The 26,257-nt window shown below is 34.7% G+C and overlaps 1 protein-coding gene across 6 annotated transcripts in view; it reads right to left on the bottom strand.

Annotated features, from left to right (window-relative positions):
- ADGRB3 (adhesion G protein-coupled receptor B3) overlaps positions 1–26,257 on the bottom strand; it is a 679,308-nt gene that overhangs the window by 14,006 nt on the left and 639,045 nt on the right. For all 6 annotated transcript variants that reach the window (XM_081037440.1, XM_081037439.1, XM_081037435.1 and 3 more), the window contains 4 exons: positions 18,073–18,168; positions 16,374–16,413; positions 10,827–11,473; positions 963–998 (listed from right to left, as the gene is read on the bottom strand). In XM_081037440.1, the coding sequence (XP_080893566.1) occupies positions 963–998; positions 10,827–11,473; positions 16,374–16,413; positions 18,073–18,168 (819 nt within the window). The remainder of the gene's footprint in view (positions 1–962; positions 999–10,826; positions 11,474–16,373; positions 16,414–18,072; positions 18,169–26,257) is intronic.

The following is a 26,257-nucleotide window of genomic DNA, read 5'->3' on the forward strand; positions in this document are numbered from 1 at the left end:
GTTGCTATAATTGAGCCACATCAGTACTAATTGCCACTAATCATGGAGGCCAGATTCTTTTTCATACTTTGTATCCTGTACAAATATATTACTGAAAAACAGTTTTTCTTCTAAGCCTCTATTCAGGGTAAAACCAGAGCTTAGTCACCACTGCAGTAAATAAAAATTAAGTCTCAGTTTTGATACCTGATGTACATTATTGAGCTACAACATTCATTTATATAAATGAAATGATTGAATTATGAGTTTCCATGTTCTGAGAAGCTTCCGTAATTTTAGGAATATAAGCTAAGAGTGTTGATTTCTATGTAAGCATCATAACAGTACAAATATGCTGGAAAAATTTATATGTATTCTATCCAATTATGTCAGTAGGCTATGAATCATATCCAATTATCAAGACGCATAAGTGCACTTTGTGTGATGCTCAAACATCATTAATTTTGTGCTTAGCATAAGCTGCTCAAATGATATGATTTCAGTAATTTCTTGAATCGATATTACAGCATCAATATAAACTCAATGTGAATTGGAAAATGAACATCTTCATCTTGTTTACATCTGTGAAAAGGCATTTACTAAGCACAGGAGCACATTGAACCAACAAAAAGTCTACAATGTTCCACAGAGAATCTAAATAATAGGAATCAGAGCAAGCAAAGCAAGCAAGGCCCAGAGAAAGCCTAGCTCACCAGCCAAAGCATCCTCACAGGCTCTCTATAAGTAAACACTGAAGTAAAATCAGGAAACTGACATTCCCACCTCTCAACAAACTGACCTGACCAAGATCTACCCTTACCATGAATTGCCCACTTACCTTAACATTTATAAAATGGTTTCTTGTCTGGAAAAATCTCAGTTTAGCATATATTTAAAACAATTAGAACAGAGTAATATGTTTAATTATATACTAATTTTGAGTTCAAGTAATTAAAATTATAAAAGAAATCTTAGAAACTTACCTCAAAGTCAAGGTCTGAATATCGTGATTTTCTTCTCTGTTAGATATTGTTTAAAAGAAAAAGAAAAATCAAAAAAAGTTTAGTTATTAAAATAAAATGAAAATCATTATTTTCAATGAAATAATCCTGCTTTTTTTTCAATGAAATAATCCTGCTTTTTTATAAGTATTTCTTTCACATAAGACTAAATGAACATTTTTATGACTTCAAACTATTCCATCCACATTATTCTATTTTCACTTTGAACTTCCTTTAAAATTGAAGATTATAGAAATAGAGCATCTTTCTCATCTTGACCTAATTTCTCAGTGAGGAGAAATTTTCTATGAAAATTCACACCAGAATTTCAATATTCAAGGAGACTTTAGGTTTTCTACAGCAAAACTACTTTATAGACACAAAAGATTAAAAACTGTAGGAAAAATCATTAGCTTTCTCAAGACTCTCCACCAACCAACCTTTAGACTTCATTTTTACCAAATTCTATCTCGCGTCTTAAGTCCCAAAGCTCTCTATGTCTCACCAAAACATTTCTTGGTTTTTGATACTCCTCAGTGACAGGGAAGTCCTTCTAATTGCTAGTTGTTCTTTAGGAATTGAAGTATTTATCCTAATTTAGTAAAACAACAAATAGTTCACACCCCAGCACAATGTGGACATAAAAATCGCACAGAGCTTCTTTATGGCTCTATTCTGTTAAACAGTTCCTAAATCCAGTATAATGTGTGTTAGTAATTAGGCAGTAGACCTGATAAAATCAATCACCATAATTAAAATGAAATTAATGTGATGATATTATTACTGTCAGGAAGGTATTCTTAAGCATCTGCTCCAAGAAGTCATTGGCATCTTAGAATGATTAGGTATAGAAGGAGATGACTGGTAAATGTAGAAAGGACCCTACAAATTTTTAGAGAACAAAGCAAGATTCCAATATAGGGTTGCTCTTTTGGGGTGTGTGTGGAGGGGTATATTTTGGAAAAAAATAATAAATATTCAAATCAAGCAATATTCAGGCAGTTGTAAAAAATATTTAAACTGTGAGACAAAACTTCTTCTGTCTTATTTCTTCCTCTTCTGCTTTCCTAACCTTAAGTTCAGTGACCTAAACAGGGAATCACATCCAAGACAAGTGGGAGACTCTTGTAACTGTTGGCCATTAGCAGAGACTGTAAAAGGCACTCATGTAGTTTATTGAAAGATAGGACTAAACTTCTGCTACTTGAGTTAAAATGTTTACTGTAGAACCAGAACCTCCCTATTTAACAACCAAATACATGTTTCAATAGATAGAAGGTAATGTACCAAAATAAATGTTTTGTTTAACAGTTCTGAAATAATTTGATTTGGGTGGAGCTGGACTGCAAACGCAGCCTTCAAGTACAATCAAGGAGAGTACCCAGGAGACTGCTTTATTAAGTGGAAACTTTGGGATGTTGATCTCGCTTTGCTCCCTATCTCTAGCATTGCCCTACCCTCGCCCTGGTGACATCCCGGAAAGAGAAAAGTGAGTGGGAAGGCTTTTACCCCAGCCCTCTGGGCCATCTTCCTGCCGCTATTGTTAGCTAACTGCTCTGTAGAAAAATGAGGCTCTGAGGCACGCTTCACATGAGACTAAATGTCAGTGTTTCCATTCTGCTCTTGCATGCTTCACCTTCCTGGCACTGTGACTCAGCGGGCCATGTTTTTTCTAAGTATACGTTAAGCAAAATCCTTTCCTAATACAGCAACATCCAAGCATGGAAACACTTCGTTTTAAGCAATTATTATAGAACATTAGTCATGAGCTTTGTGTTCCATTTGAAAATTAAATAGTGAAATTTTATGAAAAAGGTTCAGCCAGACTGCAGAGTAAGAGGCCCTGCCACTGCACACGTTGAGGAATTCTGTTGCCAAAGGTCATAACAACCATATGCTGTCTTGTTCATTTCTGAATGCAAAACTGTGATGCCTCAGAACTGGAAATATTGACGAATTCATGTTGCTAAAGGCTCCGTATCTTAGGAGCCAGAACAAAGGATGGGAATCTAGACCACCAGAGAGAGTCTGCTTCTTAGAGCAGATGTCAACCTATGTCATTGTGAAATATGGGAAAGAAAATGGTTATACTCTTACAAATAGATCTCTCTCTCTTCTATTTAACTATATTGAAATCAAATTTTAACATGAAGGTATAGCAGAACTAGCAGTCTTGAAGGATTAGACTAAGAAAGGAACAAATGAAGCAAAATGATTTCAGTCAAGAGAGCCTAAAAATGGGAGTGAAGACAAACAGATTAGAGAGTGGAAAAAAAATGTAGCACGTTTTCAGAACCCAAGGGAGACCTAAACATTTGTGTAATATTAATCATATCCTCACAATACTGACCATGTGTCCCACCCTCCTATAAAGTGCTTTCACATTTGGAAACTGCCCTGTTGGATGGTTGGGAAAGTATTACTTATTATCCCCATTCTGTGAATGAGGAAAACTGAGGACCAGAGGCATTAAAAATAACTTGTCCACTTCACCTGGATAGTAAGCAAATGAGTTGAGATTCACAATCAGATCTTCTGACTCCAAACCCTGCATTTTCTCCACCATCTCTCACTAACTGCTCAGTGGTAATATTTTGTAGCCAACGTGCCTAAGGTATTTTGCTGATTGTTCCTAGAACTCATCACGAAAAACATTAGAGGACTAAATCAATTCAAGACTGAAAGCAGTGGGACAGAGAAGATTTCTAAACATAAAACAAGGTAATCAGATCAAGACATAACTGACAAGTAAAAGTTAAAGGAGAAAAAATATCTATATGATAGTTATTTGAGAGAAAAACTGATGGCGATATACGTAATTTGTATTGAATAAAGTAATTTACAAAACATTCTAAGACAGAATTTATGAGGAATCATACAATAACAGAGTAGCTGACATCACCTCCTATTGCAAAATATAATTTAAAAAGTTTACCTTAAAAAAATATATCTAGCATTGGAAAATTGGTGGTATAATGCAATGCAAGAACCAGAATGCTCAATTTTGTTCAATTTCAGTCTGTTTTCACCCTTGGTATGCAGGCAGTATGTTGGAGAGTCAACAAGTTTTTTTGTGGAAACCATGACTGATTTACATGTTATTCAAATGTCCCTCTGAGATCTCTGGAATGTTATTTCAAGTGGTTAGAAATAATGGTTATGTGTTTATGAGAATCAACTAAGAAAAGTGATCAAGTCATAACAATGTTTCTGATAAGCTGGTAATTGAAGAACTGTTACCTAAAAATTTAAAATAAGCCAATGTGGTGGTAAAATATTCTATAAAGATAAGAATGCCTGTGTATATATCTCCAACTTACCAAATAACTTGATACAAATAAACTTTTTGTCATAGTAGCTAACAAAAATTTCTTCAGTTCTTTTATACTATTTCCTTTTCCTAAATTTCCCACATAGAATTCATCCTAACTTGTATTCTGTTCTCAACATTCCTTTAAAATTCTCCTTGTCACTGTCTCTGTTGAGCTCCAATTTCTAAGGTCAGCTTTCTGTCCTGAACTTACTGGTCTCCCAGAAGCTTTGGGAAGTTAATAATTTCCTCATCAAAACACTCCATCATCTGTCAGCTTTGCCCTTTTCCCCCCTTTTATTTGGTGTAACTCCTTTTCAATTTTCTTTTGCTGGCTCTATCTCATCTCCCTGCCTTCTAATTGTTGAGTTCCTGAGTTCTCTTTTTTTCTCATATTCTCTCCTGGATAATATAATTCATTCCATTGTTTTAAATACCATCTTTTCAGTTCCAAACACCCTCTTTCTTCCTCATGTTTTTCCCATCCCTGAAAAAGCTGGATATCTATTAGTTGGCCAAGTCAGAAACTGAGGAATTACCCTTTATCCTGTCCTGTCCCTCATTATGCACAACAAATCCATCAGCAAGTGTCAGCTGTCACGTTCACAATATATCTTGATCCAACTGCCCTCTCCACTTGCATCTCTCATCTCTTGCATGGATTACTTCAGCAGCCTCCTAGCTGTCCTCCAGCATTCTGCTCCACCCTCTCTCCCATGACCACTAGATCCTAACCCTTTGTCTTCCATGCCACTAAAGGGATGGATGGAGAAATGATCATGATATTTTACTTGACAGTCCTCATTTGCTTCCATTGCTTTAGAAAGCTGTGCAAAATCTCTCTCTCTTTTTTTTTTTCTATTTCTACTTAATCTTAAGGAACTCACCCTCCCTGTGCTACACAGGCCTTCTAATCCAATCAGAATATTCCAAGCGCTTTCCTACCTCAGGACCTCTGCACTTGCAGTTTCTTTTGCCTGCAACATTGCTCCACTCTTTATATTTCAGTAGGCTCCCCAGACCATCTATCTAAAGAAGTCTCCCTCACATTCCACAGTTATTTCTCAGCACGGTACACACTGTTCTAGATGATTCATTCGTTAAAGGCTAATTATCTTTCTCTTCCATAGGGTTTGTTCAACACAGGGGCAGGATCCACATCTGCTTTGATCACTTTGATGTCTCCAGCATCTAGCAGAAGGCCTGGTACAATAGTAGACATTCACAAAATTATTGATGAATAATTGAAGGAGCTGCACTGTGGCAGCCAAAAACAAATCCAAAAGAATGTGACTTGTTTACTTTTTGTTTGCTCCCCCCCCCCTCAGGAATACTCCAGGAGAATTTGGAGAAGCTACACACAAAACCAAATCGGTTGACAGCCAAGAGACTCTAGACAATTTAGAGGAATGCAGGCTTATCACTAATAGAAGGGGAAGATTCCTTAGGATGATTTAAGGTAAGGAAATGCACGATGGTATGAGGCTGTTCAGAGGAATACTTAGTGAATATATGCACAGAGGCATCACCCCATATCCAAGTCTGGTGGAAAGATAAATCCTTTCTCAAGGAGACACTTCATTGTGTCACTGCCAATTATGCTGGACAAGACACTAGCAGATTCACAGTAAGGAATAAATTCCACTGACCAATAAATGGCACTATGACCGCCATCAGAAGTTTGGTACAGAGTGAGCAATGAACCCACTCAAGGAGAAAGCTTTGATTCCAAATCCATTCAAAATATCCATGGAAATGAAACCTGAGAATATTTTGAGAAATGACTTGTATTTGAACTAATTTTGTGTGCCTGCATAAAAGACACAAAAATTCCCTAACCCAGGAGCAAAACCAAAACACTAAAGAAGGCCATGGCTTCCTTTCCCCACAGCTACATGAGGGAAAAAAAAAAATTAGAAAAGAAAATGATGGTTCTGCACGATGGTCAGTTCTATGACGGTTTCTGTTAGTGACAGTCTCGCACTTCTCAAGTGAGGCCATAACATTTTGTCTAATATCCTGAATATCGATTTAGAAGAGCATTCAAACCTCTTCACAGACATTCAAGACATAATGGTAATGAAATAATAATAACACAACCTTCCATCTGAAGCACTCCTTACAATTTTCAAAGGGTTTTCACATATATTATCTAATTCGATCCTCACAGTAGCCGTAAGAGAAGTGCCTGTGATGTGGCATTATAGCTAAAATGTTTTACGTCTAAAATCCATTATGCTGTGAACTCTCTGATTCATGTCCAGAAGAAAACTGAGGTATAAAAATTTAGCTTAGAATGGTGGCTCTTTCCACCCACTTATAAATTGAGAGATTATCTGAGCATTTTTCATATACTTGTATACCTAAATGGACAAAAAAGCTGGAGTAGCAAAACTTTGTTTTTGATAAAATCATTTTGTAATCTATCTACTTCTGATTAGTTATTAAGAGTTTCTTTATTAATAGAAAAATCAAGGCAAGATTTGTCAGGAGAATAACAGAAACCATTTAAAGTATTTACATTTGAGCAAATTGTTTCACTAGAATCAAGTGATAGAGGAGCTGAGAAGCCATGTAAGAGACCATGAGGTAACCCAGAGATTAGCAGTTGACTGTCCACCCTAGGCTGGATGGACAGAAAGATGGCATAGTGACTTAAGCCCAGGGACTGAGGCACCTGGCAGAAGCTGGAACTGTAGCTAAAGAGACCACAAGTTGCTGCCCAAAGCAGAAAGAGCAGGGGAGAAATATCCTGGGGATTCTCTCTTCTCCTCAACCTCCAATCTCTCTCCAGTGTTTCCTATTAGCAATCTTCTCAAGGGCCAGAAGCGAAAGGCACAGAACACTGTATCAACCCTGAGTGATAGTGGGGGAAGGATGAATAATAGATCATGTGCCATAGAGGCCCAGGACATGCACATAAGTTGGAAACATGTTTGAGGCAATGCTTATTATCAGATCTAAGAGCTACAAGCTGTTGAACAAATACCAGTGTTCCAATGATTCAAAAATACTGACCTATATTCTTACAATATATACCTATATTTTTTTCAAAAATAAGTAGAACCCCAATCCAAGATTTAAGCTATATTTCATAGTCCTCAATGGCTTGAGAACTACAAGACTTCTTTCTTCCCCCACTTGCTCCATGGCAACTAGTGTGCGTTTTTTTTTTTTTTAACATTATATGCATACCACGCACTCAACATATTTTGCTAATTAATTTAAGCTGAATGACAAGTGCTCATAACAATTTCATTCTTCTTAATCTAAAAATAAAACAGGATAGCTAGGGCTAGCTATACTGTGAGTAATTCTACATATTCATATTTCAATTATTCCATAATTGTGGAAACAAAATCTAAAATTTTTTGAAATGCTTAACAAGTCCATTCTGGGAGTGGATACAGTTTGGAAGCTGGAAGATAACACCTTATAAGAAAGAAAGAAACAAGGTACTATTAGGTGGGGAGGGACTCTCTTTCATGCCAAGAAACTTCATGCATATATTAAAATTTCTACATTCTATAATTGGGGATTAGCTGAACATACTCCCCTGGAGGTTGGAGCCTTTTCTGCTGGCACTGCTTTCTGGATTGCAGAGCCTCCCACTTTCTTTGTTGCCTCCTGCTTATTTGAATAAATACTTCCACCCACTCACCAACTCTTTGGCTTTCTGTTTTTCTTCTTTTTTCCTCACTAATACTGCCTTCTATACTACGCTTGATAGCTTTTACCCTCTTCCTTTTCTTCCCCCCACCACTTCCCACCTTGGTAATTTGTGAACACCAACTCCTCTTGAGGAAACATCCTGAATTAATAAGAATATCTTATTATTTCTTTGAAGAGGTCCTAACACCTGGCCTTCCCAGCTTTCCAGGCAGCTCATTCCTGTGGTTATAATTATAGTTGCCTCCTCACTCAGAGGGGAAGAAGACTCAAACTGCTATGGCTTAGACCTCCTGTCATCCACATGTTCACCCACTTTCATCTTTACATCATCTTCTAAGACTCAAGTCACCTCCTGGCTACTGTTGATCCCACTCTCCATGCAGATACTCCAGTCATCTTTCTGCTCTTTCTCTTTGGTCAGAATATCATCTTTCTCACTGGCTGGCCCTGCAGATACAGTCTAGCAGAGTTGACATCTCAAGTTGGCAACGTATCACTCTGCTCATTAAGAAAGCCATACCACTGACTTTATTTTCATGAGCCACAGTCCTATCTCCAAAATCTGCTAGTTATATACACCTATACTTTATCCATCTCATGTCTTTATTCCCTCTAAGACCAAGTGTCTGTCAAGGGTTAAAATGAACTTTAAAGTTACTCTCATGCTAATGTTCAGGCACATTACTGTCTCTTTAGACGGCATAAAATTGATAAGGACAGAAAGATTCTATTCCCAGATTTGCTATGCACTTGCTCTGTAACCTTAAACAAATGACTTTACTTCAAGGATTATAACAATTTATCCATTGCAGAGAAGTGCTGTGAAGATTAATTAATTCATGTTTTTAAGGTGATTTGAAGCTCTGCTAATGAAAGATGCTATATAAATGCTAATTTTTGTTATTCATTCTCACATCTATATATTCTCTTTCAGCTGTCTCCAGAAATGGTCACCAGAAGCAACTATGATTATTAAAATCTTTTAAAAAATGAAAACGACACTGAATTTTCATTCTGAATCCTGAATTTTCTTCCTTTTCAAGATGTAAGTAAGCCCTGTGATCTCTAAGTCATTTAAATGCAGATCTTTTGGCTGAATCACAGTTATATGTGATGCTTCTACTTAATAATAAGAATATAGAGATTTAGAAAAATTACACTGAACAAACAGCGCCTGGAAATACAGCCTGTTGTCCAAGTACACAGGACCTATACAATGTCAAACCCAGAAAGATTTTTAGGCTTTTAGATGTAAAGCATTTTTATAACAAGCAAAATATTTACTATAATCCCATTCTAATTCCTTTAGCATATCTAAAAGACCATTCTATATGGAAGACTCTATACGGTCATTATGATTTTTCCAGTAGTGCATTCAAATTGTTATTTGTGATGTTATGTTATTAAATGCATACTCACTGAAAACCTTTTTACAAACTTTTGATTCTATATAAACATTATGTAGTTTATCCTTATGTGGTTATTATTCTAGTAGAACTGCCAGTCTCTGGGAAATGCAAGTCAGAAATAGAGAAAAAGTATCTATTGGTTAATTCAAAATGATGGAATGCTTTTGTTTAGAGAGTGTTCCAGCCAGCCACTCTGGAGTGAACTTGGCTCTATTGGCGCTATGGCTTTGGTTCTGAAGGATGATTCTTTTCAGAAACCTATTCTGTTCGAGATTGATCTAGAGTTTTCATTCTCGATCTCGTCTACATTACTATTTTGGTATAGAATTTTCTTGAAACAGTTTGGAAAAACCTCAAAATCACACCACTGACCAAGTTACTCTAACCTTTCATGTAGAAGGAATGACTCTGTGGGGAAAAGGGAGAAAGAATTGATTCTGGGCACCCCGGAACACCAGAACATATGATTATCAGCATACTTCTAATGGAAAGGGTAGGCGACCAATTGTAGAGTGTCTTTCTCCAAAAAGTATCCTATGAAATAATCTCATTAAAACAATAGTAACACACATAAAAAGGAATGAAGGTATTACATTGCATACAGAACACAATGCAATGTATGAGTAGTGAGCTTACAGCAAAACTTCAAGGTAAAGGATATAGAAGTCACATATAAAAACAGTAACAGGATGTATGTCAAAAAAAAGTAAGACATTTCTTAGATCTTCCTTGATTAATTATAATACAATATGAAAAATATCAATGGCTATTCTCCACTTTATGGGTAGAAAAGAAGCTGAGAGGAGTTTGCTTTTTTCACTAAAGCCATGTGGTTGGACCTCAGAGTCCTGACTCTTAGCCTTCTCAATTTATATCCCTCCTGAGAGTTCACAATTTAAGATAGAAAATTTTAGTGGTTGCCATTCTGTAAGAGCTAAGAGCAAAATATTTACTTTGAAAGATATTTAATATAATACGTAGTAGACTTTATAATCAGTGTGATGGTAGATCTCATAGCAGCATTCCAGTTTTCTTATTTTTAACAGCTGTTCTTCAACAGAAAATCCCGATGTTGGTTTAAGTTTGTAGTGCCAGTCAGAAATGACTTTAAACAACAAAGTACCTGAGAAACATCAGAAGGATCTTTGGTTTGTTTTTTGTTTTTTTCTTCTTTATGAATGCTCTGCTTGGTTTATGAAGAATTATGACAGATTGGTATCTAATTAAATATAGAGAATTCCTCTACTTAAACACAATCTTGATAAAGGGGATTCTGATGCGTTACTGGAAAAAAACATACATCCTTAATATTAATCCCAACGTGCCAAAAATTCTCACTGACACATAACTGCAAAAACTTAACGTGACTCTTTTCCCTCAATCCAAAATCACATGAATCAGTCTCTGTCATCCTCTATATATATTTCAAAGAGCAAAAAAAAGTTTATTGCTTACCTCTAATGAACTCATTGATATGGTTGATCCAGTTTCACTTCTTGACAGTCCTGCATTATCATCCAACTCAGAGGCCATGAAATTCTTCACAGCTGTGCGAGGCTCAAAGGGTAAATTCTGCATATGTTCCTGGGGTGCGAGATGTTGTTCTAAGTTCAGATTGAACTGGTCCATTACAGGGGGATTCATGTTGAATTCAGGATTCACTTTGTAGTGCAATAGCCTTTCGTGTGGCAGGGTTTCCATACCGATATTCATTTTGTTCTCTTCTTTCATTGATGGCTGGGAATTTACAGAACTTCTAGGCATCACAATATAGTCACTTTCCATCATTCTTTCTTGAGGATGGACTATGTCCATATCAGCCCCTCTCAAATTATCATCTGTACATAAGTACACAGTTCTCCGCAATTCACTGTTCTCTTTTTTCAAACACTGATTGCCCAGCTCATTCATACTCATAGGCATGTGCAGACCCGTGGGTTGCTGGATAATGACTTTAGAAATGACGTTTCCAGGCAATGTTGAATAGCTTAGCCCTTCAGGGTTTGTTCCCTTTTCTTCTTCATCATCATCATTTAAAGAAATCCTAGAGAGTGTTCCCGTTATTGTTGCTGCTCGGCAAGGACCAATATCCTTATGAAGAACTGTGAATGCAAATATCAGAGTTCATAAAAGAAAGCTAATGCATGCTTTCTCTTCATTATTGTATTCTGTTCTCTCTTTCTACTAAACAATTTCCTTAATAAAATAAAGCTTATACTTTTAAAAATTATCTATTGTTTGTCTATGGTGCAGTTTACTCAATCACTATTGATTCTGATATGTTAAAACATCTGAAAGCTGATTAATGGATTTTCAAAAATCTCAGTGTCTTATCATTGAACAACTCTGCATACATTTTCAGGGGAAAGGCAGATTACCAGAGAAGTAGTCTCCATCAAACTACTACAAAGGGTTTTATAAAATTGTGGATATTGTCACGTGAATTTGACTTTTTTGTAAAGGCTTCTTTCCCCTAAAGTATTTTTAATAAGTTCTGTTCATTAAGATGTTTTTTTGAAAGAGGGAATTAATAAGAATTTCATCCTACTGCACTGGAAATCCTTCCAAAAATTATGCATGTTGAAAATTAATAAACGTTTATCTATGAGGGGGTATTCAAATTGCCAACTGAGTTTAAGCACACAAAAAAATTGTCTGAGCATCTAAAACCACCATTCCATTTTAAACCTGAAAAATGACTTAGAAAAAAAATTAAAAATGCATGACAACTTGTAGTGAGAGAGGAAACAAAATGAAAACATAAACCAAACCAAAGCAAATGAAAACAAACCAATCAATGAAAGAAAAAAATTAAAAATGCATTAGAACTTGTAGTAAGAGAAAAAACAAAATGAAAACATAAACCAAACCAAACAAAAACAGACCAAAGAAAGAGTCCAGAATTCTTTATTAAAATATATTTTCATGGTTTTTTTTCCTTTCTATAAAAAGGAAGCCATATTTTATGCATAAATGAGGCAGAATGAATCAAAGCTTAGTTGTGAACATCTGTCAGTTTTGAGGTATTAATGAATGAAATTCTGAAAAACTATTCTTGGTAATATTGTTGCTGATAACACACAGACCAGCACCCTACACAAGTCAGCTCAACATGTCCACCTACTTCTGCCCCATCTACAAAGCAGAGTGATCACCACTGAAAGTTTCATTAGGCAGAGATAAGTGTAAAATATTTGGTTTATGCGTTCTTCATGAAAAGTTCCAGATGTACTGAATTTTACTCATTATTATCCAGTTTTCAAATAGCATCATAATTATTGTGCATTAAAGCAGAGGCTGAAAAAATAGGAATCTATGAATGTTTCCCCATTACAAAGAGAAGCCTTCAAAGTTATTTCAAAACAAGCATCATTTATGTAGTATCTTTTATCTTTAAAGATACCATATTTAATTGTTTTATTAGGTTTATTTTAGACACTAAAAAAAAATCACATCACCTCCACATGGTTTTTATTAATCCACAATTTGGTTGTGACTTTTTGTATTAGACTAGTTTAAAAGCATAATTACCAAACCTCTTAAAATAATAGATTGGTAATAAATTGTGGTTGCTAGGAACAATTTACATGAAAATATTAAGGGGCAAAGTGTTTTAAATTAATAGATTTAATAATATTTGAAATAAAATATTTTAAAACATCTCCAACTCCAGGAAAGAATACATTTAATCTTTAACTGTATGCAAGAATTAATCCAAAATTTACAACAGTAAAATTTAAAGGCTAGCTATGCGAACCTATCATACTGCATTAAGAACATATAATTTTATACTTTTATGAATATTATAAACTAGAAAGGAATTCTTAGTATTGAATATTGATTTCATAATGTGTATTTGTACAAGATTCATTTAGTTTTGTATAAATGTAATATGATTTGTAGTTACAATTAGCATATTTTTATCAAATGATATTGCCATCTTTATTGAAAATTTGTGTATCTTAAATATTGGGGGAAAGATAATTCTTCTCATGAAGTAGTGCCTACTCTATATGAAATATATGTCAGCTTCTTATACTTGCTTAAAATGGATATCCAAAATTTGAATATACAACAAAAAAAATCCATACCACCTACAGATACAAACATGATGCTGAAGGGATGGTCTTTTGAGAGAAATTAATAAAGTCGTAAACGGCAAAATGCAAACAAAAACAAAACAAAATGCACCTGAATATTTTGCATAATTAGATATATACTCTACCCTTTGGGAAAGTGAATATCAACAAAACTTAGAAAAAATATTATTCAGAGTCCATGAATTGATACTTTAAAACTGAATATACCTCAACGTGGCCAGAAATCTCCAGAAAAACTCAGAGGCAAGCTCCTGATGAGCTCTGCTAAAAAGGGCACATACAGAAAATGAAAACATTCAAATCACTATTTTCTAATACCGTGCTTCCCCTAAAATAAGACTGGGTCTTATATTAATTCTTGCTCCAAAAGATGCGTTAGGACTTACGTTCAGGGGATGTCATCCTGAAAAATCTGCTAGGGCTTATTTTCTGGTTAGGTTTTATTTTGGGGGAGACATGGTAAAATAATGGTATTGACCTGTACCAGGAATATGATATTTCAGAATACAATGCATTCTGGAAAAAAATAGGTAATTTAACAAAAGAGAAGAAGATGAACACTTAAGAAATGAGACCACAGCTTGGGTTAGTAGTTCAGTGGTTCTCCACTGTTAACATGCATCAGAATTACATGGATGGCAGGTAAAAACACTGATTTACCAGACCCTACCCCACAGTAGGTCTGCGGAAGGGCCTGAAAGTTTGCATTTCTAATAAATTTCCTGGTGAAACTAACACTGCCTGGAGAACCAGACTTTGACAACCACTGGTTTAATGTTAATAGCTTGGTAAGGAAAGACAAAGCTGCTTCTATTTTGCTTCTCTATTAAGAACTATGACGAGTACACCAAAAGAGGTGGAAAGGAAACTAAAAATAGGTAAATAGGAATTCTATAAATACTAATTATTTTAAATAAATTCAGGCTTCCGGACTCAGACAAATAACATTCCATCTTGGAACACACACCTTGTTTCCCTGAAAATAAGATTTAGCCTGCCAATCAGCTCTGATATATTTTTTGTGCAAAAATTAATATAAGACCTGATCTTATTTTACTATAAGACCGGGTCTTCATAATATAATATAATATAATATAATATAATATAATATAATATAATATAATACAGTACAATACCGGGTCTTATATTAATTTTTGCTCCAAAAGACACATTAGTGCTGATTTTCTGGCTAGGTCTTATTTTCGGGGAAACATGGTATGTGGAACATGGCACCTTGACTAATGATCTTTGAGAAATTATGGAAAATGGATGAAACTAGGGAAAACGTTTCATCAATTTTCCAAAAAGGTAAGTGGTAAACTTTGGAAACCAAACTCTGTGTCTTAGCAATATTTTGGTAGGTATTAAACAGGTCAGGTTAATTCCTGATACTGTGCACAGGTACACTATTGGTTACCAAATCAGACAGTTATTCTGTTGCCCTACTATGACCACACTCTACAGAGAGTATTCTGATTGAATTCAGGAAAAAGTACATGAGATTAGTCTCTCAGATTCTTATTATAACAACTCTGTGATCTCAGACTCTGCCTAGATGTTTAGTGGTTTGAGTGGGGGGTGCCTTACTGAATACAGCAGGGTTCTACACTCCATCTCATCCTGTTCAACTACTTGATTGGCAGCTTGGATGACGGTTTAGAAGGTATTCTAATCAAACTTTTAACATCCAAACAATTTCCAATGAATAGAATACTAACCTGAAACTAAGATAATAACGAATAGAGATAAAAACAAAGGCCAGATTTTTCTTCACTGGGGAGAAAAATGAAAATCACAGAACCTTCACATAATCTTAGTCTTAGAAAGACCTGACAGCTACTACAAACAGTCTTAGTGATTTTTAGGTGACAACCAGTTGACACTAGTATTGTACCAGCTGCTATGAAATTAGATGAAAATGTAGGTAGCATTAGTGTAAGTAAAGAACCAACTATGAATGCTGGATATGTATGTATACATTTGGGCACCATAATTTAAAATTATTAACATATTGGAGGCCACCTGTGCACCATGCCTGCCTGGAAAGATGCTGTGAAGAATGAATGAGGAAACATGGTTTGTTTAGACTGGAGGAAAAAAAAAAAAAAAAAGACTTGGATCGGGCTAAATGATGCTTGCTCTCAAATATTTGGCTATTTTGCTAAAGTGACTACCCACTCTTCTTCTAGAATGCATCACTAAAGCGAATGAAGAAAATATTAAATACGGTATATTTTGTCCCAATATAAAGGAGCATTTAAACAACTGGAATCATCCAAAAAATGAAACATGGTTTCCTTTAAAACTCTTGAGTTATCTACTCTGGGTTTAGCCACAAGCAGAGGACAACCATCAGGAAAACTCAATGGGATCCTAGTACTCTAAGGAAAGGGTACTACAAGGTTTCTTTTGGTCCCCTCTAAAAATATAACAACAACAACAATGGCTATGATACATCAACACACACACACAGTTATTTCATTCTTACAACAACCCGTATTTCATAGATGATGAAACTGAGACACAGAGAGACCTTATTGATGGGCATTACACCTGACAACCAGTAATCAATGGAATGAAAGGCTATGTCTTCAAGTCAATGCTTTTCTGCTGTTGGTACTCCCAACAAACCATTTTTATTTCTCTCTCATTCCATCCTTCTGTCATTGTGCTATTACAATGTTTCCATTTAAAAGATTCTATTTATGAATCGAACTACTGTATTCTATTCTATTCTATTCTATTCTATTCTATTCTATTCTATTCTATTCTATTCTATTCTATTCTATTCTATTCTCCACACAAATATGTGATGTGTAAACTACAGCATTTTTAAATCAAAATCAATAAAAATGATATAACATTTCTAATGATTATAGTTTCAAAATTCAAATATTCTTACCGGACCGGCAAGCAATGTCTACATCCTTTTCAAAGTCTGTCTGTAACAAAAAAACAATAAGACATAGAATCATCATTTAATAAAGACCTCAAGTGAGTTTCACTAAACAGATTATCTGAAGTTTACAGATAACTGACTAGGCAGTACCAAGTTATTGTCTTGTGCAAAGGAATTTTCTCAAGGAAAAATCAAATTGTTTTCAAGAGTATTTCCTAGAGACCAAATGTTTAATAAAATAAATGGAAGCATGACATACAATTTTAATAAGGCAATATAATACCCTTTGTAATCTCAGAGACAGAATTTTAAGGTAATTCCTTAAACCCCAATAAAAGATTAAAATGTGCATTATGAATATACTTAAATAAATGTCTCTGTTATTTGTATTTTTAAAGCACTTAGTTTGTATATATTGTTTGTAATATAGTATCTTATAATACAGCTTTGTCAAAACCTTCCTAGTCAATCTAGGTTTTTTAATGATTATTTTCACTCAAATGTGACAAAAGGCTTTCAGACTTAGCAATTAAAATTGAAGTTGAACCAATACCAATCCGGTCTAGAATCTGCTAGAGTGTAGTTCCATCCTCACATTTGCCCCAAACTTTTATTTTAAATATATTAGTTTATTTTCATAATGATAAAATTAAATTAGCGCAATTTAATATTTTATATTCAAGATATCAGTATTTTCTTGTTTTGGATAAGAAATTAAAATTATTCCTTTTCAAGTCTTAGTTATTAGTATATCATTTAGACTATTTTTATGTTGCCTAATCCAAAAACATTAATAAATCAAATACAAGAACTATATGATTTCACTCATTATTTGGGATATAAAACAAGAACAACAAACAAAACAAACACAAGCTCATAGATAAAGACAACAGTATGATGGTTATCAGAGTGGAAGTGGGTCGAAGAAGGATGAAGGCCGTAAAGGGAGTCAAACATGTGGTGACGGAAGGAGACTAGACTTTGGATGGTGAACACACAATGGAGTATACAGATGATGTATTATAAAGTTGTACCCTTGAAACTTACATAACGTTATTAACCAATGTTCCCAAATAAATTTAATTAATATATATGTATTAAAAAAACACACCTCTATTTAAGCCTTGATTTTAATGACATCTCATTTCTAAAATATACCAAAGTGGTTATGTCTAAAGTAACCTTTAATCCCAACAGTGGTCAGAGCTCAAGTACGATAACTGACTTTCACTAGAAACATGGCTACTCTTTATAGTTTAGGGCAGTAGTTCTCATCTTAAGCTGCCTGGGACCACCAATGCCTGGGTCCCAGCCCAGAGATTCCGGTCTCATCGGTCTGGAGTGCCTATTCTGATTCTAATATGTAACCAACACTGAGAACAGCTGCTTTAAGACTAGAAGTATAGGTCCATAGTGTTCTGATCTGTAAATAAACATGAACCTATTGACACATAGTTATCCCTGATTCTGTTCAAGGGTGAAAATACTTTCTTCTGTTGCACAGAAACCCCACACTGAACACGCCAATAACAGATCCTGGACTCCTAAGCAATACAAAAAGAATAATTATCTGGTGTCTGTTAATGAATTAAAGCCAAAGGTCACTCAAAATGGGACTGTGATACTATTTTACTGAAAATAATATTTGTTATTCCCTTGAGAAATCATGACTAAGTTAACCAGAGGGAAAATACAAGCTCACCATGATTTGAGCATGCCCGTTAGGAAAAGAACTTGAAGAATCAGCATTGATTGGATCCTGACAGTTCCTCAATCGGCATCTAAATGCATCCTGAACCTGTAAAAAATATGATAAAGATTAATTTTCTTCTCTCTTGGAAATGACCAGATAATGCCTACATTGGCAATCAACTGTGAAAGTGGTTACCATTGTTTTCATGATCTAATACCCATTTTGTTTACTTCCTAATACAAATACTGGTTACCTCCACTGTGTTATATGCCAAGGAAATTTATCACTTGCCATAATCTATAGAGGGAAGTGCTGGGAACTCCTCAGTTATCAAAATGGCTATGTCTGAGTCAACGGTAATAATTCTCACCGGAGGGCAGATTTATTTCCATAGTTACAAACAATATGTGTGTCATTCAAGGAGGATTTACTATTTGGTATGGCATAACATTTATAACAGCTTTACACATCATGAAAAATGAGATTACTCAATGATCTTTCGACTGAAATCGATTTGGGATTTTCCTTTTATGACTCATGTAAGGGATCCTATTGGGGAGACTATTTCTTGTCTACCTTCAAGTACTATGTGCCCTGATGTAAAAACAAAACATGATAAAACAAAAAGATAACAAAAATGGCTGTTTATAGTTGATGGTCTTGGGGCCAGGGGCCAGGGGCCAGGGGAGGTCACTTAGCAAAGTCAAACTTCCATAATATCCCTTCACAATCGGATTCCAAGTAAAGAACAAACATATCACAAGGACATTTGAAGAACATTAAATCTTTCATTAAACAAGTGAATAAACATGAATAGATGAATAACAAACATACACCCCATATACAGTGTGTCCTTTCCACTTCCTGAGGCTCATTAGTTTCCTACAAGCTGTTGATAGACATTATCACAAGTAACTTCTTATCCCAGTCAATGGCAAGGTCATTTTACTAATATTTTGTTTTTCTGACTTTACATTATTGACATTCTCCTTGTAGTTCATTATAATCTGTTCTATTAGATTAAAAAACAAAGCTCAGATGAAGTGGCATTTCCCCTATTTTGCTGAAGCACCACTGTAGAGATGGCCAAGGTAAACACAGAATGATATAAAATACCCTGCCACTATTTTGTTGTAAGATGTGCATAGTATTTGTGTTGGCCAGAAAAACATGGAGCCTATTATTTTCACCTCCTCTCACCCATATCATAAGTTATTAGCAGTCTCTTTTCCAAATTGCAACATTTGGAAAGCGACATGGAGTGTAGTCACCACCACAGTCTTGGCTAACCAGTTCAATCATGACCTTGGTCCATTTGTATTTCCCCACCTCAGGTTCCAGTCTTGCTGATGCAACCACTACAGGTGTGGATTAAGGGAGTAACGGATGGACTCAGTGCTCTCTGACCACTGCCATTCTCTGATTCTAATATTTCTAAAGCTGGTATTTCCTGGGGGTGGGGGGGGAGAATGAGGAGTTGCCTGATAAAAGTGAGAAAGGTAATTTTCTTATTTCCTCTTTCAAACACATCAGTAAATGTGCAGGTTCAGGGAAATCTAGTCTGACCATCTTTTCTTGAAGAACTGGATAAATATTTAGAACTAACTCTTCCAGTTTCTCCTTTGAAAGAGACATGACATGGACAAAGTTAGATTCTTTAGATACGGATGCTTTGAGGCTCCTCCTTCTTAGATAAAGTGACGTATTAATAGCCAAAAATTTGTAATGAGTGTAGTGTTTGCCACATGACCATTGTGTCTGTTATGCAGAAATGTGCACTGGGGGAAACCACTATGAAAGTATGTGTGTTTTTAGAAAACAAATCCTAAGAACAAATGTCAATGACATAGGTACATGCTAAGTTTTTGTTTGTGCCCTGAGACAACTGTTAAAGAATAATTTATAAAGGAAGATAAATAGTATGTTAAAAATCTTGCCTTCCAAGAGCTTGTCACATGAAGATGTTTTCCAAATCTATTTCTAATTACTAAAGATGGCATTTGGTGGTAGCAAAGATTAACTGGTCCTTGCTAACCACTCTTTTTTCAGACGTTCAGAGTGTAGTTGTCAAGGATATTTTTGTCTGACAATGAAATATGCAAAACAACTTCTATAAGTTTCTCTTCGAAACCCACTATCTGATAGCTTGAAGAAAATATAAAAGAAATACAACTCTTTTTTCATAACACACACACAGGCAAAATCAATACCTTAAATTACCAAACTCTCAAATATGACAATGGGTTAAGAGCACTTCTACAATGGAGAATGATGTCAACTTCATGAATCAGTCAATGTTATTCAGAAGAAATATAAAACGGAAAAAGCGTAAAAATTCTCAAGTAAATTCAAGGTCATTTAAAATGGTCACATAAATGTCATAATTTAAGTGTCAGATTCATGTCAGATTCTCTGACACTTTTAGTGCCTCTGTTACTTCTAATTCAGAAAGATTTGCAGGAGAAATTCCAATTATTCCTAATGCTCCATTTGATTTTTTAAAAATCTTTAAAATATATTCAGGTAATCTGTATGAATTAGCCTTAAATATTTGCCCAGCCCTGTCAGGGAAGACCAATTATACTAGATTTTCTTTCAATAAAACAGAGAGACATCTTTGGTGAATCAATGTGAATTGTACTGATGGAGAACAACTGGATTTTTTTTAAAAAAGCAAATCTACAAGGATCCTAAGTCCAGACAAGAAGAAAGCATAAAAAATAAAGAGTCTAAAAATAGTTATCCCATCCTGAAATTAAAATCTTCTGTGCTAATAGTCATATTTACAATGCTGGATAGTAATAGTCTCAGTGTCTTTCTTGCCTTGTGATTAAGATTGAAGAAGACGACTTGTTAAAAGATTCAAATATTTATTATTCAAGCTCTTTAAGCTGATTTTCTATTTGAGTACAAGTCACTTATTTTAGGGCGCAATTTGATTTAAAAGTTATTTTTAGATATTAAATTCATCATAACACTGAGTTCTTATAGTAGTATTGTTTTTGAAACTCATGTTAGATCAGTAAATGTAATTTTTAAATAAACTTGTATAGAATAATTAAATGTTTAATAAATTATGGCACAGTTAAAATCTAGAGTTCAAAGTTTCTTCTGTTTATAAAACTGCAATAGGTCTTTTACCTTAATTGTCAACCAGACTGAGGGTTAAAAAGAATCAGGAGAGTAGCAAAGAACAGATGTGTATGTAGCCTTGGAATATTTAGGGGACTTTAAGGAAATCTGATGTCACGTTATGAAATGGAAAAAAAAAGAATGGCCAGAAACCTCTTCAAAAATAAGGTGAGATAAAAAGAATAAGCTATCAGGGCTGTCTGAAAGTATCCAAAGGGGGGCATCACCAAAGGTGTATCCCTACTACTTCCTGCTGGGGGCTGCTCTAAAAATTCCCAAAAAAGCTATAAACCCTTTTCTTGTGGATGGATTCCTGCATGAGGCATGAGTTCAAAGAGGTTTGCAGGGGTGTGTCTCACTCCTGTCTTTCTCCCATGGGGAGAGCAATTTGGTTCGGCTCCTCAGCAGCAAGCTTAGGGCTTCTCGGTTGGTCCTCGCTCTGAAGGCAGCTTGGCAGAGTATCACTGTGCAAGCTGGTACCAGATTTAGAAATTGCTGGGGAAGAGCACAGAGAGATGTTTGGCAGCGTTGCAGTTGAGAGAAATCTCACAGGCAAGAGCTGCACCGTTTGAAACGGGCTCGACACTTAGCTACCAAGCAGATCAGACCCCAAATCTTCACCTTTTCAGAACATGTACTTTCAGTTATTCTAGGGTCATTTTAAACCAAGAAAGGAAATAAAATCACATTCTTGAAATTATTTCAGATTGTTACTGGAGGGAAAGAGAGTTTCTTATGTGTTCTGTGTTTTTGTTTTTTGTTCCCTGCATTTCACCCATACTATTTATTGTCTCTCTTGATTCATATTTGAACAAATGGCTTAATTCTTTTTAATCATATTAAATTTCTTGTAACTTAATTATTACGTGAATAAGATTGTTCTGAATTTCATGTGTATTATGCCAGTTGACATAAACAACATGAATGACTTCACATTATAAAAATGTTACCTGACTTCTCTGATAACAAAGAAAAACAGAAATGGTTTGCCATTGCCATATAGTGAAGGAAAAATATGGACTTCAGTCCCAAATTTCAGTCCTAATGACTTTCTATTGGAGTCCTCTAACACCTAAAAGATTTTTCACTTATCTCAAAATTATGACAGCTTTTCCCTTTTTTGTATCAGTTTTGGGGGTCACATAAACTTTGCTAGATGACATTTCACATACGTGATCTGAAAAATTTCTTTAGCATGCAAATGAGAAAAGGAGGAAAGGGAAGTTCTATGCCAAATACCACCACCTGTGTCTTCATAGAAGATATTTCATTTTAGCCTCATTCATTTCATTCACTTTGAGGCAAAAAATAAAAACCTAATTCCTGACCTCTTATTTCTTGTATTTATTTTAAACCTTTATTTCAGACACATTTAACTTCCTGTCACCAGTTTAACAATGTTGCGAAGTGGGACCCTAGGATTCTGAAAGGAAAAAGGGTTGGGATTTGCCTGTCAGTGTGCCCAGGTACTCAGATTTTCATGGTCAAATCAGGAAAGCCTAATCTGGAAGAAGAGGTAGGATTTATATTCTCCTACCTAAAAAATGGGATGACTATTTGATGAAGGGAGGTTGGTGATTTAATCCAGTTTTATTGGGGTAACATTTCCAGATTTACATCCTATTTTATTAAAAACAACTCTCCCTCCTTTCTCTCTCTTTATATATATATCTCTATATATATGTATATATGTATATATACATATATACACACACACATATATGTATATATAGGTATATGAATATATGTGTACATATACACATATATGTATATGTGTGTGTATATATGTGTGTGTATATATATAATATTTCTATATAATATAGAAATATTATAATATTTCTCTCTATATAATATTTCTATATAGTATATATATAATATTTCTTTGTGACCCTTCAATTCAGCCTGTGTCTTCACAGAAAAACATAAAGCTCTTAGGAACCTACTCCATTCTCCCTTAAACCTCTCATGAGCAAGCTAGAAATATTAGGATGAGTACCATAACCTTCCCATCCTGGGCAACTCACTCTTTAGAATCTATTGAACAATTTTCATGACACCACTCACAGTGGCCTCTCACTATGGCCACCAAATACCCCAAACAAGAAAGCTCTAAAGCATCAATCAGTGCTATGCCCTCAAATATCATCAGTATTGTATTTCTCTTAGTTCTGCAGTTATAGCCACTAAAAAAAAAAAAAAAAGAAAAGAAAAGAAAAGAAAAAAGAAAAATCACTCTAATGTTCAGGATCACATCACTTGCCTTATGCCTTCAGGTGCCCCAGGTGGTGCTAGAGAAGAATCAACTTTCTACTATTTGCCATAAACTCCATTCTATGGAAACCATATGTCTAGTAACCTCTTTCCATCTTCCTTTACTTGAAACTTTCAGTTGCTTAAAACTCCAACTCCATTTTCCCCTGAGGACCTGATAAGTTCTGAAATCTACTATCACATACTCTTTCATCTTCAAAGACCAACTGAAAACCCTGACTACTACTCACTAAGGGAGGGCACAAATAAATTCTTCTATAGTAGTAAGTCACACCTAATTTCCTTGTAAATAGTTAAGCTTTGCGATACATGCAATTCTGCATTTGAACTATATTATATGAACTGTTTTCAAATTGCTATCTAGTTATTTCACCATTACTGGCTTCATTTTTTAAAAAAACATTTTTTTTTTTTTTTTGGTTTGGTGGAGAACATTGGTTTTAGATTTTATAGGCAGGGATGCTTGTCTGATTTATAATTTACTCTCATGTGTTTGTAAATCATTTTGTTTATCTGCACTCTTTAGGCAAATAATAAGACTAAATGGGAAATCAGCAAAAATAAAGAGAGAGAGAAGAAAAGGTAGAGGGGAGTGGAAGAAAGAGAATGAAAAAGAAATCTGCTCATATTTATTTTAAGCATTTTGCTACAAAAATTGCTTCATGGGTTTGGATGAAGATTCTGGGGCCTCATCTGGTGCAGCCTAGACCTCCTGCCAGCACTGGGTAAAGAGAAAAGAGCTTGGCCCTGCAACCCACTTTACAGAATAGCCACAGGATCCTAAAATACTGATACAACAAAATTATCCATTTAAGCACTTTCCTTTTTTCCATCCTTCTAGTGAAAGGGTTTATTGTAGCTTATACTGTATAACAATCTTTTTATTTCTGACATCAAGCTGTAAGATTGTCTTAGAGCCTGGCACAGACAGAGACAGGGGAGATGAGAAGAATGTGCAGGCACCAAGAAAGTGGTTTCCTAGCAACAGTAACTATTTCAAAGATTCCATAACTCATGTGTAGTTTGAATTTCCATAGCAATGTGGAAAATAGTAAATAGATATCATTAGATGCTGAATGCAAATAAATTCTAATCAAGAAATGACTGATCAATGGAGGAAGCATCTATATTTTTTATATTTTTTATATTAGATTCTGTCTTACTAAGTATTATACTTCTTAGCTTTTAAGATCTAGGTTTTGTTGCTGAAAGTAGTGTATTGTGATAAATCAGATAGTTTAATTAAAAAAATATTCTTATTGCCTCTTTTTCTCTTTTGTCAGAGGCAGCTATATACTAAAGCAATTTAAAAGAGAAAGGTTTTCCAGAAGAAGAAATTGTATTTTCAAAAATACAAATTTTATGAAGTTTAATTATTAAGATGTCAGCTCTGGAGGTCACAACAAATTGTTATGCAAATAATCAATTTGCTTTTTTAAATTTTTTTCTTTTTTTGAAAGTGGAATATAATTGAGTTGACAGTACCAGAGTGATCATTTCTCCCTTCCCACTTGATCTGACGTGATTTTGGTTATAAAATTGGACCCACTAAGAACAAAGGCACTTTTTAAATAAATTAAGCCCATACACATCATTTTGAAAATAGCACAGTTATAGTATTTCATTTCTTTTCTCCTTCTTAAATTACAAGGTTATAACCCTCTCTTATGTGTATCTAACTCCTTCATAGGAAGATTGCAAAAGTAAATACGGAGAAAGCCTGTTGAATTCATATTGAAACAATCAATAAAGACTAAAAACAACCAAATTATGTTAGTGTGTATCAACAATACATAGAAATAGAAATATGTATATCTGTTTTCCATTCTCTCAACGGAAGGAAATAGTTCTTACATTGCTTATACACTTTTAAGGAAGAAAAATCCATGTGGATTATCTTGACTCATTGTGAAGACCATCTTTTAAAGGGAAAAAAAGCAGTAGAGATAAAACTGTGAGATCTCCTATGGGATTATCACGTAGATTAATAGATATAAATCTTTTCCCAATACTCTACAGGTAGCTCTTTAGTCCATTTGCTTTGGCATATTTTTATAGAATGTTTTGTTCACATGAGACACCAAGGGCATGAGCAGAGGCATCTTTTCTCCTGGGCTGTGGTTAATGCTAGGGCAGTGTGATCACAGATCATATGAGCTAGACCCATCGGTAGTATTAGGCAATGTACATTTAGAAGGTCAAAAAGAACTTGTGTGAATCCAGAGGCCTCCTTACTATGTGGTCCTTGGGATTTACAAAATTTAAACAAGATTCTTTCTTTTCTTTTTTTTTTTGGTTTTTCAGTAACAATTTCCTTTGAAGAGTTCTGAAAGAGATGCTCCCTGTAACTGAAATCGGCTGTGTATTTATAGGAATGCTACAGGTATTTTTAAGGGTCAATGTAAGAATATTGGACATGCAAATTTTCGCGGTAGTGTTGGAATGAAAGATAGTTATGACAGTCTCTGCTATGAATTTATCAGTTATAAAATTATTCAGTTTAAGCTAATTACTGAAAATGCAATGATAGCAGGCCAATAACCATATTCTTATTTCCTATCAATACAGGAAACACATTTACAGATACCTGTTTTAGTAGAACCGTTTATTATATGATTTAATTTAATTATCCTTAAATAATGTTTTGACAGTTACTATTCCCATCAGCAAGTATAAAAAATTTTCTGATGGAAATAAATTTTTGTGCCAAATATTTTTATAAGCAGCAAAAATTTGATAATAAGCCACCAAAACATCTGTCCCCTTAAAACCTGAATATTTTTTATCATAA

This window comes from Rhinolophus hipposideros (genome assembly GCF_964194185.1).
Source record: "Rhinolophus hipposideros genome assembly, chromosome: 3".
Taxonomy (NCBI): Eukaryota; Metazoa; Chordata; class Mammalia; order Chiroptera; family Rhinolophidae; genus Rhinolophus; species Rhinolophus hipposideros.